The 15,868-nt window shown below is 53.9% G+C and overlaps 1 protein-coding gene across 1 annotated transcript; it reads left to right on the top strand.

Moving 5' to 3' along the window:
• Nucleotides 1–827: 827 nt before the first annotated feature.
• On the top strand, nucleotides 828–15,398 carry ANHX (anomalous homeobox). The gene is given in 9 exon segments (XM_037161025.2): nucleotides 828–1,076; nucleotides 3,627–3,754; nucleotides 5,708–5,831; nucleotides 6,850–7,096; nucleotides 7,519–7,600; nucleotides 8,503–8,807; nucleotides 13,813–13,960; nucleotides 15,022–15,106; nucleotides 15,312–15,398. Coding segments are annotated over 9 exon segments (1,455 nt in total).
• Nucleotides 15,399–15,868: the final 470 nt, after the last annotated feature.

Genomic DNA, 15,868 nt, shown 5'->3' with positions numbered 1-15,868 from the left:
TCTAAAGGCTTGGGCACTGAAGCCAGCCTTGTGGGGTCAGGTTATGCCAGGTCCCTGCTGGTCGTCCTCACTCAGTGCCACCCCTGAATGACGCTGTGAGGGTGAGGGAGCCAGAGTTCCAGGACTAGTGGGCACACGCAGGCCCAGCAAGGGTGTATTCCGCTGTGTAGGGTGTTTTTTTTTCTCTTTTTTTAATTTGTGTGATTAGGGCAACCTTGAACTCTTTGTGCTTTTCAAATAATAAGTTTCAGGCTTTTTTAAACTCAAAATAGTTAAAACCAGATGGCATTTGTTCTGCACCTGCAGGCCCCATGGCTCCTCTTTGAAGGAATGTAAATGGCCTCTGCCCAGCGCCTGGCCCAGGGCACTGCTAAAGGCTGGTAGAGGCCTCGGCATCCGTCTGGCAGATGCTGAGGAAATTGGACACAGCCCCACCATGGTCCCTGCCCCACTGAGTCCAGAGGGGCAGTGAAACAAAACATCGTCACTGTGTGCATAAGGACAGGTGGAAATAGGGTGGTCAGAGGACCAGGGTGGGGCCTGTGTGCGGGCCACCCAGGGGATAGAGGGAAGGTGCGGAGGAGTGAGTGACGGCTTCTTGCCCGGGAGGGACGCACAACTGGGGGACTGGGAGGAAATGCCACGGGCATCTGCTCCCTTCGGCCTTTTCTCAGGCAACCTCTCATTAGTGGCACCTTCCAAGGTTCTGTGGCAGGAGGGGGGCCCCTCAGAGTTGGTCGAGGGTTGATGCACAATCAACTTGTCATCAGTGCTGGCCATTGTCATAACTGTCACCTTGTTTATAGCGGGGTACAACCCAACACAGGATGCAGAGTTTCTTGAAGATGCTGAGGAGGAGTGGGGGCACCAGCCCACCCCCGGAGGAGCTGGTGACCCTTGCTGGCAGGTTGTGCCGGGACCTTCAGGACGACCTTGCCCAGGTGCAGCCCTTGGTCACAGCTGTGTTGGACAGCGAGCTCCGCCTGTACCTCCTTGACAACGAGGATGTGGCCCTAGTGTGCGCCCGAGTGCTGGTCCAGCAGGAGCAGCACCAGGCTGCCTGCCGGCTGTTGGAGGTAGGACTGGTCTGGACGGCGGGCAGTGCAGACATGGGCAGCAGCCACTACTGTCCTGAGCGAGGCGGAATGCCCAGAAGTCAGCAAGAGCCCAGGGAGAGGTGCTGTGGTCCACTCTCACTTTACTAAGTTCTAAATAGTTTGGCGATCTGAGAAAAAATTCCATTTATCAAATCTTTACTGAGTGGTGGTCCTGGCTTGGAGACCGTCATACCAGTCGATGAGCCCCCCAGTCAGACGGACCCAGGATCTCAGTCCCGTAGGCGGAGGTATGCAGCTAGAACTCTGAAACCAAAAATATCTTTGTCATTCATCCAGTCGTACTGGGAACATCAAGTCATGTGGCCTCGAAAACTAACCTGCATTGATGTGAAGGAATTTATGGTCTTTTTTACAAAAAGATGTTATTTATTTACATTTAGAGAGAGGGTAAGGGAGGGAGAAAGAGAGAGATATTGACTGGTTGCCTGTCACATGCAGCCGCCGACCAGGGACCCAACCCACAGTCTGGGCGTGTGCCCTGACCGGAAATGGAACTGTCGACCTTTTGCTTTGCAGAACAACGCCCAGCCAACTGAGCCACACCAGTTGGGGCTATGGTTTTTCTTTATCCACCTAATAGGACAGAGGTGCATTTTGCAGAGGTGCACGTCTAAATATTGACGTGGTTTTTTTGTTTTGGTTTGGTTTTGAGGCTTTTTTTTTTGAAATATTGATGTGTTTGATTGTAGGATGCTGCCCGCGCCAGACTTTATGGGTAGACATTATATAGTATGTGCCTGTGTCACTGTCCAGAATCTGAGCAATTCTGAATTCCAAAACACAAATAGCTCAGAGGGCTTCAGTGAGGGATCTGAAGGCCTGTCTTTCCCTGGTTCACCCCATATTACAGTCCATGTATAATTTATTCTGAGTTGAAAGATACTCAGTTTTTCCCAGTTTTTTGTACTTCTACTCCTTCCCAGCCAACGGGTGTCCTCTGGCCCCTCAAATTGCCTCCATGCAGCAGCGAGAAAATGTGTAGAACTGCAGGTGGGCCCTTGTGTGCACCAGGGTGGTGGTCCCAGGGCCTGGGATCTGAGCCTGCCTGCTCTCCGGTGAGTCTCCACACTTTGTCCCGGTTCCTCCACAGTGGCCATTCTGGCCTCTAGAATTCCCAAGATATTTCTTTGTTCCAGGACCTACGCGCATGCCTTACCGTCTGCCAGAGGCTGGTGCCTCCCCACCTTTCTAGTTTCTGTTTGAAACGTCACCCCATCTAGCCCTGGCCGGTGTGGCTCAGTTGGTTGGAGTGTCGTCTTGTAACAGAAAGGCTGCGGGTTTGATTTGCAGTCGGGCACATGCCTAGGTTGTGGGTTTGATGCCTGGTCCAGGCGGGTGCGATCCCCCATCGGGGTGTGTACGGGATGTAACTGATCAATGCTTCTCTCTCAAATTGATAATGCTCTCCCTTCCTCTCTAAAAGCAACGACAGCAACTATAAAAAGAAAAATAAATGTCACCCTGTCAAGGTAACACCTGCTTTATCTCCCAGTGCTGCCCCACATTGCACCCGCGGAGGCTTTTCCTCGGGCCGGGTTGGAACCCCTTGTCAGTCTGCTTCTTCAGCCCCCGCCCGCTGTGCTGTGGGCCCGTGAGGGAGGGGCTGCCCCTTGAACCACAGGGTCAGTGGCACCCAGCGTAACATCTGGGACATACACAGGAGGGGCTTGGTGTCTGGTTCTCAGCACCTCCCTCACCGAGGTGGTCCTGACAACACTGGAATTAAAGGCGCAAGACACACCCTGACCAAGATGTCTGGGGAGGCCACTGTCAGATGTCCTTGGCCACCTTCAGAGTCTGGTTATGTGAACAGACTAGGACTCCTTCCTCCCACTTCGCTCAAAGTGCACTCTGTGAGGACCCAGGAGCCACCTGCTGGAGGGAGAAAAAGTCTGTCACATAAGTTGTGGGTCAAGCCCTGGCTGGTGTGGTTCAGTGGATTGAGTGCGGGCCTGCGGAGCAAAGCGTGGCCGGTTTGATTCCCAGTCAGGGCACATGGTTGGGTTGTGAGCCAGGTCCCCAGTAGGGGGCGCGGGAGAGGCAACCACACATTGACGTTTCTCTCTCCCTCCCTTCCCTGCTTTCTAAAAATAAGTAAATAAAATCTTTAAAAGACAAGAATATTTGAAAAAAACAATAAGGTGTGTGTCAGGCTTCAGAACCTCAACTCTGACAGTGTGGTGCTACCACAGCTCTGCCTCTCGTGCGGCCACCAGCCAGTCATCTGCCTGCCCTTGGCCTCATGCTCCTCACCTGTGAGGAGTGGCTGAGAGCTGTGCTCCCCTTAGTGCTTTGTGGGAGGGTTGAGGTGCTAATGTGAATGGGTGGCCAGTTGGGCTACCAGGGACACAGCACTACGCCTGGTGGCAGTCAGGGCACTGGTCCTATGGTCACGCCCTTGCTACTTGGCCCATCAGTGAGCAGCTCTTCCCAAGGGTCAGGGCAGGTTGGATGGCAAGGCTCCAGGTAGGTGAGGGTGGCCACGTCTCAGCAGGTTCTTCTCGGCAGGGGTGCCACGTGCCAGGAGGCAGCCAGGAGCTGGTGAAGCTTTGGAATGACATTCACTACCATCTGGTCATGAAGAGGCTGGGCGTGGCCACACTGACTCCTGTGCAGAAGTTCCGCTGCAGGAAAAGGTACGCCAGTGGCCCTTGCTTATGCTTATTCCCTGGGCCTCCTGAGCGATGTGCCATCCCAAACCACAGGAGGACTTAGGTGAAACAGGCAGGATGATAAGGGCAGGAAAAGTCAGATGAAGCACCTGGTCAAAAGGTAACAGACTCATTATCAACCCACGTGTGTGACAGCCGCACCCTCTGTCTGCTCTGTTGGCCGTGGGGGTGCATTCCTGTGTTTGCCAGTGGGAGGGAGGGAGCAGTTCCCAGGACCCAGGCAGAGAGTTCCAGCTGCAGCAAGAGCCACTGCCCCCAGTGAGGGCCCTGGGGCAGGGAATGAGGCCTCACTACCCTCCGTCTTGTGGGAGTGGCCCAGCACACGTGACTCAGGTAAGACTCTGCAGGTGGTTCAGTCTTAGCAGTGGCCCTCAGAGCAGCAGGACCTTTAGAGAGAGTGCTGTGGGTAGTACTTAGAAGGTTGCCTGGCACAGTAGTTATTAAGGAGACGTAGTATGTAGTAATTAACCACCATAACCTTTGTCAGCACTAAGGAAACATTACAACTGTTAGTTATTGCTACTGTTGTCACCATTCGTGGATGAGAAAACCAAGGCACAGGAAAGTTAGTGACTTGCCTAGGTTACAAAGTGGACAGAGGCAAAGCCAGGATTCCAGCTCAGACATTGAGACCATGGAGCCTTTAATCGTGACCTTGGTTGTTCCCTGCTGGGCTGCAGGGCTACTGTGCTCCTGACAGCCCAAGTGCCGGGACTCCTGAGCCATGGGGCCTGGTCACCAGAAGAGATGGATCCCTTTTGTACCAGAGAGGATTTTTTTTCATGCTTCCCACCAAACAGTGAGATGTGAGTCTTGGGGACCACAGGGATGTAGCCGCGTCCCCACATATTGATGCTGAGGGTCTGCCCGAGTGTGGTTCAGCAAAGTAAAGGATAGGGGACCAGCAGAGAGTGTTTGTGAGGGACCCCTAATTGCTGGGTGTTACTGGAGGTGCTGAGGATAGAGACTGGGCTTTGCTCTCCCAGAGCTGACCTTGGGTGTGGGCGCCGGACAGTACAAAGGAAACCAGGTACACTCCACAACTCCGGGCGAGGAATGCTAGACAGAAGGCCTTCAGACGAGGACAGGGACACATTATTTTTTGCTGTTGGAAGGGGCTGCAGTGCAGGCCGGTCCAATCCTTGGAGGGCAGATCTGAGCAAGTGGATCTCAGGGTCATGAGGAGGGGGTGACATTGGAGTTCCAGCAGATGGTCAGTGCGGGAGCAGAGGCAGGAGGTTCTTGGATTTTTCTGGGAGTGGCTGAAGAAAGGGTTGTGTGATGGTAGATTTTGGAGGATTTGCTGATGGCTTGGATGTACTGGAGGAGGAGAAGAAAAAATAAAGCCCGGCTACAATGCTCTTGGCTCGAGTGGCTGGAATAGGGTGGTTTCTCATCGAGACGCACAGGGTCGGGGCTGGGGAAGATTTGGAGGGCTGCTGGTCCAGCTCCTCTTCAGCTCTGGGAATAACGGGAAGGATGTGTTTTTTGACATCATGGGGATTTGTTCAGTTGGTGTTTGGATATCAAGTCTTGGTATAGACAGGTACTGTCTTGGTATATTTGTTTGGTATATACAAATATACTTGGTATATTTGTTTCTGTGTCGTTATTTTCTTCGGCGAAAATTCAAGTTTACACAACAGTGAAGCATCATCCAGCTTCGACAGTTTATCGGCATTGATCAGCATTGGCATCTCACTGAGTGGTGAGACCTCTGTAAATGTGTAGAGCAGAGTGTCGGCCAGGGGAGCCCCTTCCTCCTTAAGGGTGGGCCCCTGGGACTTAGCAGCAGTGAGAGGCAAGGAGTGGCCGATGAGATGAGAGGAAGTGCAGGGGTGCCCAGTGATCTGCAGCACTTGAAGTGTATCCAGGAACAGGGATGTCTGTAACCACCTCTTCACTGTCCTCACCTAGGAACCCACCGCCCCCCTCCCTCTGCCCTGAGGGCTTGAAGAGCAGGAACTTCCCTAGAGAGATTCGCCAGAAGTTGCATGACTTCGCCTCTGGAGTGGGCAGCAACCCCAGCAAGGCTGAGCGGGTAAGAGCCAATAACAGGTCAGGCAACCCTCCCCTTAGTTAATCTCCGCAGTTAGATGACACCCTGTCCTTTGGTGACCCACCCCCAGGCCTCCCCAGTGGCCCATCTTGCCAGGGCCCTGGTGGTCTCTGGTTCTCCTTGAACTGGCCTGGGGACCATAGCTCATTGTCTGGCAGCCCCTGACAGCCCAGCCTGCACACATGGAGGGTTTAGTTTTCTCACCCTCCATGGTCAGCGAGGTCGCCTATGGCTCCAGCAGATGCTCTCTCAGCACCCGCGGTGGCCAGATATGAAGTACTGGGTGAGGGTGTTGAGTCTCTGCCTTCTTGGAGCTTCCAGTGTTGGCGGGGCAGATGCCGGTGGAGGCTGGTACTTGCTGATGGTGGAGCCACGAGGCAGGGAGCTCGCGACGAAACGGCGCGACGGGGCGGGAGGGAGTTTCCCGGCTGCTCAGAAACGGGGTCCTGCTCCTCCCCCGCTTTGCTGCTTCGTCGGATCGGCCAGGCCCCTCTGTATAATTTCCCCCATTAAATCGTGAAGGTCTTCGAAGTGGTCGCCCTGCCCACTTCTGGAGCTTACCCAATCAAGAGGGTTCTCCTGATGTTTGCTCCACCCACCATTCCTCCTGTCCAATTAGCAGGGCTTGGGCTGTGCGCTCCGTCTTTCGGTCCAGTAGTCGGAGCTCTTCCACTTTTCTCAGCGTCCAATCGGCAGAGCTCTCCGTGATTTTTCCCCGTCCCGCCCTCCGCTTGTCCGCTGTCCAATTGGAAGGGCTCTCCAGTGATTGCCCGCATTTTTTGACCGCTGAAATTTATGCCTGCTACTGAGGAAGCAAAGGGCGCAGGTTCAGAGGTCGTCGTCCTTTCCACTGGGCGGTGCTTGATTTGGGTGGCCGTCGGGGGGCCGCGGCTCTCCCCCCGACCCCCGACACCCCCCCCCGCCACACTGTGCCAGCGAGGTCGCCCCTCTGGACACCGCACCGTGGGTGGAAGCAGGGCTTGAGGCTCGTTTCCGGCAGGACACCCTGGCCGCGGAGACCAGCCTGACTGTAGAGCAGGTCTACAACTGGTTCGCCAATTACCGACGGCGCCAGAGAGCCGGTCTACCGCGCACTGCCCGCCTGCAGCGCACTGCCGGTCTGCAGCGCACGGAGCCCGCGGGGGACACGGCCGAGGACCCAGTGCAGCCCTCACGCCAGCCCCGCCCCTGCTTCCGTTGTGTGTACCGGCCTCGATGGTCATGTGAGTAGCCCGAGGGCCCTGATGGTTGGGGCTGACGTCAGGTCACTGCACCTGCTGTCAGGGCCAGGCATGGGCAGGGTCCCTGATCTGCACGGTGGGGACTTAACCCTTAAGGAGCGAGAACGTTGAGGCTGAGGGTCAGGTGGAGCTGTCGCCGATTTGTGTTTAGAGGCCTCTGTGGTCAGGGCCAGAAGTCAAGTCCGTTTGGGAAGTGAGCCAAGCTCCAGGTTGTAGGGTGCCTTAATCATGGATTGTCATTAGGACCAGCGATGAATCGGGGGACAGGGAATATTGGGATGACTCATAGGTTACACCCTTTTCCAGCCATCTGGGGCTACTCGTAACCTGCCAGGAAGGAGGCTGGAACTTGCACTTCATCCAACCTCCCATCCCATCTGATTGGCTTTTGACAGGTGAGGGAAACGGGCGTGTTCGGTCCCTGGCAGCCACCCACGGTCAGTGGGAGCCTCTGGCCCTGGCCTCCGACTTTTCTGGAGATGAGACAATGCCACAACCACTGATTCCCAGGTACTGCCATCCCCACAGGCTGGGGACCGTCTCCCTGTTCAGTTTCCCTGTCCTCAGTAGGAAACCAGGCCTGCGGTGGGCATGGGAATGTGGGGCCAACACTGGGACCAGGTCAGTGACAGCTGTGAGCCCAGGGGTCAGGGAGCCACTGGCAAGGAACCCAGGTCAGGGGCCCTGCAGTTCTTCACAGGAGCCTGTGGCCCAGCCTGCGGTCACGTAGATTGTGGAGATTGGGGAAAACAGGCGTAGGAAGGAAAATATGCAAATGTGTCACCTAAAGGCAGACCCCGCTGTCATGGTTTGCTTATTTCTGGTATTTTGTGTGGCTTGTGTTTCATTGAGTCGGTAACAGACAACACTGCTTGAAGTCCTACTGTGTACCAGTGACAGTAGCTGGGCCTGGCGCCCAGTGTGCAGACCAACAGCACTGTTGAGGCAGGTTCCTGTGACTTCTGTGCCCTACTCTCCTCACCTGTGAATCGGGGCTGTAGGACCTGCCAGGTGGGCTGTGCTGGGTGGGGCTGTGGACAAACGCCCATGAGTGCCATCCGAGTCACTGTGAGTGTCTGTGGGACGTGAATTCTTTGTGCTGTATCGGCTGCTGCCCAGGGTCCCCTTAACATCAGCCATCACGTATTCAGCCAGCTGGTGGGCCCCTGCTAACAGTCTCCAGCTTTCGGTATTGTGGAAGAACGCTTCCTGGAAGGTCTGTGTAAATGAACTGCTAGTGCATCTTAAGTTTCCAACAGTCATGTTTTTTTGAGTGTCTCCGGAACGCTGGCAGCCCCGAGGAGGACAGGGAAGGCGGCAGGATGAGGGGTGGCGGGCCCCGTGCCCTCAGTGCCAGCTCGGCCTGAGCGAGCCTCTGCCCGCCCAGGAACAGTGTCGCTGGTGTTTCCCAGGTCTCTGCAGGGTGCTGAGATGTACCAGGAGGGGCCCGGCCACGATCCTGCCACTCTGATCCCCGTCTGCCCTGACCCTGGCCTCGGCGCGCTGGCTGCCTGCAGTGACGTGCTGGAGCCCTCTTCAGCTGCCCCCCGGTCATGGCTGATGTCCCTTGCACTGGCGTCCTCCAGGGACGCGTCCTTTCAGACTGGACAGCTGGTCTACAGTCCCAGACTGGACTTCGCGACGCACCCCACGGATGCTCCCATGGCGTCCATCGCTTCTGTGTCCATCGCCACTCTTGCTGGGCCCAGTCCCACAGGTGAGTCTGCTCCAGACGGACCGTGAGTTTCTGCCCCACACGCCGGAACTACTGGGGTCTTGGAGGGAAGGGCCAGGACTTCCCGCTGGAATCCTGCGTTTCGTTAGACCCAGAACCAATGTACCTGAAACGGGCTCTTTTTAAAAAAAATTTTATTTATCTTTAGAGGGGAAGGGAAGGAGAGAGGGAGAGAAATATCAATGTGTGGCTGTCTCCCATGTGTTGCTGTGGGGAACTGGCCCGCACCCAGGCATATGCCCTGACCGGGAATCGAACGGCGATCCTTTGGTTCGCAGGCTGGTGCTCAGTCCACTGAGCCACGCCAGCCAGGGCCTGAAACAGGCTCTTGCCACAATATTCCAGGTAATGTTTCTCATTTAGTTAATAGTCAAAGTGAAATATACACATGAGCCCTGGCTGGTATGGCTCCATAGACTGAGTGCCGGCCTGCAAACCAAGGGGTTGCTGGTTCGATTCCCAGTTCAGGGCACATGCCTGGGTTGCCAGCCAGGTTGCCAGTAGGGGGCATGTGAGAGGCAGCCACACACTGATGTTTCTCTCCCCCTCTCTCTCCCTGCCTTCTCTGCTCTCTAAAAAAAATAATAAAGTCTTTAAAACATAGGCACAGGAAACAAAATAAGGCAGAGAGGGAAGAGCAAAAATGAAATGAGCTGGCTGCCAGCCCCGGCCCCCCCCCAGACGCACCTGACTGCTTGTCAGCATCTGCTGGACGGAGGGCGGAGCTTCTCCGACCCTACTTCTCCCCACTCTCACCCCACCATTAAAATACCATGATCTTAGTTTCTTCCTGATTATCACTGTAGCTGTAAGTACCTTCAGAATATGTATTTGCATGTGTATATGTGTTTTGCCCACCAGTACGGTAGCATCTCGTGACATCCTTCCTTGTAAGGAAGACACTGTGAATTCAGCCCACCACCCACATTTCCGAGCCCTCCATGCTTATATACATGGTGTCCTGGGGGTTTCAGTTGCCATTCTCTTACCCTTCCATTGCCGGCTTTTCCCACAATTCAAATGTCCCCTCTGAAGCCTGGCTGCTGGGAGCCGCCTTCTCCCTGCGCCCCTCCCAGTGGTGCCTTCTCTCTTTCTTCACACCTTTGTCGTGCTGGAGAGTGTCTTCGATTAACCGCGCAGTGAGGTGCGTGCAAGGTAAGTTTTCCGATCAGTGTTCTCAGTTGTCTTTCATCTCCTCTCACATTTGACTGATGGTTTGGCAGGGAAAGAATTCTGAGTTTAACGTGCCTTTTCCGCTAGAAACCCGAAGGCATCAAGTATTGTGTCGCCGCAGAATCTAGTCACATGTTACTCTGATGTTCACTTCTTTGCAGACCGCCCGAGATTCCTGTATTGGAGGTTTTTTAAAGGTTAAATGTATTGAGGCGATACCGTTAGTAGTATATAATTTGCAGGTGCACTTCATGGTACTGTGACACCTGTACACTCAACTGTGTGCTCAAGCTTCTGTTACCGTCCAGTTTGATCCCTTCCCCCCCGTTTCCCCACCCCCGCCCAGCTCCCTTGGTAACACCATTCTGTGGTCCCATCTATGAGTTTGGGGGGTTTTCTTAGTTCATTTGTTACTTTTTGTTTATTCCATCCACCGTGAATGGATAAAACTGAAAAAGGTGTTTTTTTTTTTTTATTTCTTGACGTTCTGAAATTTCATTGTGATGGTCCTGGGTCTTTTTAATTCACTTTGCTGCTGTTAAGTGTTTGAATTTAAAATAAGAAAACAAAATCTTCTTTAAGTTCTGGGCATTTATCGGTAATATTATTTGATAGTTTATTCGGTAATTTCTTCCCTTCATGGTCTCAATTCTGTGTTTTGAGCACAAATGTTATTTGGATGTTGGAATCCTGGACCAGTCTTAAAATGCTTAAAATGCTGTTTTAAGATTGGTGTCTTAAATGCTGTCTTAAAATGCTGTTTTCTTGTATCTTCTTTTCCTTGTTACTGTATATGCTTTTGAGGATGTTTCTTAAACTCTCTCTTCCAGTATTTCATCTTGATAGATAGTTTAAGAGAATTCCAAAAAAACTGTACTTGAAAAATAACTAAATAAAATTTAAAAAAAAAGAGAGAATTCCAAATTCTCTTCCCTTATCTCTGAATTTTCCTTTCTTCCTAGGTCATGATGTTTTTGTAGATTGTTCTCCTGGAGGCAGCTTTTCAGTTGGATCAGACGGGCCTTTCATTCCTTGCTCTCTGTTTGTTTCTGCCACCAGAGACTCACGTGTGCCTGGTTAGTGGCGGAGTGGGGACAGTTGCTGACCTGCCTCCTGCAGGATCGGGGCAGCTGGTCTCTAGTCTTGTGTCCAGCACCTGTGATGGGCAGCGTTGGCTGGGAGCTTGTGAAATTCCCTGTGGACCCCTGAGCCCCAGGACATCACTGCAGTCTCCCCACTGGGCCCCTCCCTCCCTGACCAGTGTTCCGGGTTCCTTTCAGATGAGGTGCCATGTGGAGAACTGGACGTCACCACCTGCCATGGCCCCTCCACAGCCCTCCGTTTGTTCTGAGATTGTGGCTTTTGTACTTCTCTGGGAGGAAGAGGATACATCCCATTGATCTATTATGTTTGAACCCAAAATGTTCAAATTTGCACTTAACTGTATGTCCTGTACCTCAGAGCCTTTGAAAGTTCTGCAGGAAACAGCAAAGAGCAGATGGTCAGGGAGCGTCCTCTGGTCAGAGGAGGTCTGGGCGGGGTGAGCTGGGCTGCTCGCCTGTAGTGAGGGCCGCTCGGTCTGGCCTGGCCCCCTGGCTGACTCAGGGCAGGAAGGGACCTTCCTTCCCAGCTCACTTGCACTCCCAAACGTCTGTAGAGTCCGATCTGTAGGGGCAGTCTTCAAGACTGAGATATTCTGTGAGAGTTTCAGTGGAAAAAGGCATGGTCATGGCGTCCTGCAGCTCCATGAAATCTTGGTGAACCCTGCGGTACCAGGCGAAAATGACCTCGAAGGGCAGGCCTGTGTCCGGTCCTCGGGTGGCAGTGGGGCTGTGGCAGATTTGGGTGCCGAGGCTTTTTTTTTTAAATATATTTTATTGATTATACCATTACAGTTGTTCTATTTCCCCTCTTCATTTCCCTCCACCCTGCACACCCCCTCCCCCACCATTCCCCCCTTTAGTTTATGACCACATTTCTCAAGTTCTTTAGATTCTATATTTCCCATACTATTCTTGCCCTCCCTCTATCTATTTTCTACATGCCGTCTATGCTACTTATTCTCTGTACCTTCTCCCCCCTTCTCCTTCTCCCACTCCCCTGTTGCTAACCCTCCATTTCTATGGTTCTGCTCCTGATCTAGCTGTCCTCTTAGTTTGCTTTTGTTTTAGGTGTGGTTCTTAATAACTGTGAGTTTGCTGTCCTTTCACTGTTCATCTTTTTTATCTTCTTTTTCTTAGGTAAGTCCCTTTAACATTTCATATAATAAGGGCTTGGTGATGATGAACTCCTTGAATTTGATCTCATCTGAGAAGCACTTTATCTGTCCTTCCATTCTAAATGAAAGCTCTCCTGGATAGAGCAATCTTGGTTGTAGGTTTTTGGATTTCATGACTTGGAATACTTCTTTCCAGCCCCTTCTTGCCTGTAAGGTCTCTTTTGAGAAATCAGCTGACAGTCTGATGGGAACTCCTTTGTAGGTGACTGTCCCCTTAGCTCTTGCTGCTTCTAGAATTCTCTCCTTCATTTTAATCTTGGCTAATGTAATGATGATGTGCCTTGGTGTGTTCCTTCTTGGGTCCAACTTCTTTGGGACTCTCTGAGCTTCCTGGATTTCCTGGAAGTCTATTTCCTTTGCCAGATTGGGGAAATTCTCCTTTATTATTTGTTCAAATAAGTTTTCCACTCGTGGCTGTTCCTCTTCCCCTTCTGGTACCCCTATAATTCGGATGTTGGGACATTTAAAGATGTCCTGGAGGTTCCTAAGTCTCTCCTCATTTTTTTGAATTCTTGTTTCTTCATCCTTTTCTGTTTGGTCATTTTTTTTCCTCATTCTGGTCCACTCCTTCGATTTGAGTCCCAGTTTCCTTTCCATCACTATTGGTTTCCTGTGCATTTCCCTTCATTTCAATTAGTTTTAGCCTTCATATGTTCCTCTAATTTGTGACTGAAATCAACCAGTTCTGTGAGCATCCTGATCACCGGTGTTTTGAACTGTGCATCTGAGAGTTTGGCTATTTCTTCATCGCTTAGATTTATTGGCTCTGGGGCTTTGAGTTGTTCATGAGCCATGTTTTGATCTGTTGGTGCCTGTTACATATGAGGAGCGGAGCCTTAGGTGTTCACCAGGGCAGAGCCACCCAGGTTGCTGGTTTGTGACGCTGTATGTGGGGGCGGGGTCAGAAAGGGACAATGGTGGTCCCCTCTGCTGCTTCCCACCACTGCCACTGGGGCCTGCCCGGTCTGTCTCACCGCTCACTCCTGCACCAGTTTGTCTGCGCGTGAATGTGTGACCGCGGTCAGCCCTCAGTGGGTCCACCCACTACTTCACACCTGGGATCCGCCCACGGCTGCTGGCTCACCTGGGTCACACGCCCCAGTCGGTCCGGTGGATCTTTCCTGCCCAAACCTGCTCTGCTGCTGGCTCTGCCCCTCTTACCAGTCTGGCTGAAAGGTTCGTTGTTGTCAGACTTCCGTATAATTCAATTTTCTGTGGTTTGGCTGCGTTTTTGTTGCTAAATCTTTGTTGTTTTTAAACTTGGTTGTGTGAGAAGGCACAATGTTTCCACCTACACCTCCATCTTGGCAGAAGTCCCGGGTGCCGAGCCTTTTGAGTGGGAACAGCATGAGGTCTGGAATGACCAAGCAGGATTTGCCTTTGTTTTGTTCTCTGGAAGCCTGAGGGACACAGGTGTGTCTAGTCCTTGTTCTGGGAGGGAGGCTGCGGCCTGGGGCCAGCGGGCTGGACGCTCCTGTCCTGTAGACCTGGCTGTGCTTCCCCCCGCATTGGGCTGCGGACTGTTCTCCTGTGCAGGGTTCGCTGACACACCCAGCAGAGACCCCCAGAGGACGTACCTGGAGGAAGGTCCGGGCAGCAGCACTGGCCCGGCAGACGGACAGGCGGGCGGCTTCCTGGTGACTCGGCAGCCCCTGCAGGCTCCGGAATTCATCCTTCCCCAGAGGTGAGTCTGCAGACCTTCTGCGATGCCCGTGACACCGTCGTTCACAGGTTTCTGGGAACTGCAACGGACCCCCAGCCTGCGTCTACGAGAAAGAAGAGGGTAGTTTTACCTCAGACACGAGAACACTTGGAGACCTGAGAGTAGATGTGGACGTCTGTCTTGGGGACAGTCCTCAGGCCTCTTCCCTGAGATTGCCCTGGGCCCCAGAACCCTCTCTCTGGCATCTTCTTTGTCCCAAATGCAGGCTGTCAGAGTTTCTGAGCAGGATAGAGATTTTGATTTTATGTCCAGGTTGTAGTTTTCAAGGGGCTTGGGAGGCCCATGGGCAGCCAGTGGGAGCGACAGAGTGTGACAGGGCCTCTGCTGGAGGGGGGTCTGGGGGTGCCCCAGGGCCAGGTCCTCAGGGTTGGGGTCCCCCTCATCTGACGGCAGTAGGCCAGATGTCTGGTGATGGCAGAATTACAGGGGAACAGGAGAGAAGGGCAGTCCCCCAGGTCTCAGGCGTGGGTCCTTATGAAGCAGCAGCCCCCCTGGGTGCGGGTGGGTCGGGGTTTGTTGCTCCATCACCTGGAGGACATTTGGGAGCCTCGGGTCTGGGGCAGCAGTAACCGTCCCCGGACACGTGTCCTGAGCACGTCTGCCTGTGTCGTGTCCGCTGTCAGCACACACCTAGGAGTGAAGTGCCTGTCTCACAGGTTACGTGTGTGATCGCCTTTGTGAGGAACTGCCTGCCGGACAGCTGTCCCTGGGAGCTGCACCTGACACCTTCCCTGCTGTCCCTGCTCTCCCTTTGTTTTGGTCCCAAGGTTCTCTTGTCTCCTTCACACCATAGTCCCGTCCCTTGTACGTGACCTCCTCTTCCCTCACGTTCCTTCTCTGTGGGCCTGCTCTGAGACACTCTGACCTCCCCAGGCCCCGGGCAGCTCCCTGCCTACGTGAGGGCCCCAAGGGAGGAAACTGCTTCTGAGCGTCAGGCACTTGGAAGGGCTCCTGGTGCACAGAGACCTGCAGGGCACATTCCTCACGGGGTGAAGGCCCGTTCTGACTTGTCCCTTCTCCAGCCTCCCGGAGCTGGCACCCGCCTCGCCCGCCTTCCCTGGCCCTGTGCCCGCTGTGGAGCTGAGCGAGCCCCCGCCCCCCAGCCAGGTGAGGCTTTCAGGAGGTGACCCAGGCCTCTTCCTAACTCCTGAATCAGGCGGCCGACGATGGACACTGGCCTGAGGCCTTGAGGCCAGATGTCTGTGGAAGGCGACCTGGAGGCGGGTGCTGTGGGGCAGGGGTGTCCGGGCCCAGGGTGGCGGGGGAGCCAGCAGAGGGCCCCTGAGTGGGTAACGCCGTGTCGGCTTTGCAGGTGCAGTGGCCCGACAGCCCGGCCTCCAGCGATGCCTTCTGGGGGGCCAGGATGCTCCTTGAGCTGTCGGGAGGCAGCCTGGGCTGAGCTGCCCTCCGAAGCCAGTGCCCCGGGGCAGCAGGTGCGGACGTGCAGCCACTCAACGCAAGTTACAGAGCTTTGTCCTGACGAAAAAAGATGTTCCTCAAGTTCCCGGGGTGGGGGGTTCTGCTGAGAAGCACTGTGAGCTCCTTGGCTGATGCCTCGGTTGGGTAGTTGGGTTGGCAGTTTCCGGTGTTGGAGGAAGCATTGGAGAGATGTTCGTGAGATCAAAGGTGGGTGCGTTCAGAGCTGCGCTGGATCGCAGGCTCTGGCTCCTGAGCAGGTGGTGGCAGTGCAGACTCCCACCCGGTTCGCTGGGTGGGTGGGGCTCGGGCAGCACCCTGACGCTTCAGGGTCTGGGGGCCGTGTGGCGGTCCAGCAAGGTGGGTGCGTGCATTTCACCCTCAGGTTGTAATTCATTATGTTTGCAAAACAGATGTTCTATTTAATTAAATTAAAGTTTAATGTTCTGATTG

This window comes from Artibeus jamaicensis, unplaced genomic scaffold (genome assembly GCF_021234435.1).
Source record: "Artibeus jamaicensis isolate MK-2021 breed Jamaican fruit bat unplaced genomic scaffold, CSHL_Jam_final contig_525, whole genome shotgun sequence".
Lineage (NCBI taxonomy): Eukaryota > Metazoa > Chordata > Mammalia > Chiroptera > Phyllostomidae > Artibeus > Artibeus jamaicensis.
Note: the sequence above shows the minus strand (reverse complement) of the source record. Positions and strands in the feature narration are given on the sequence as shown.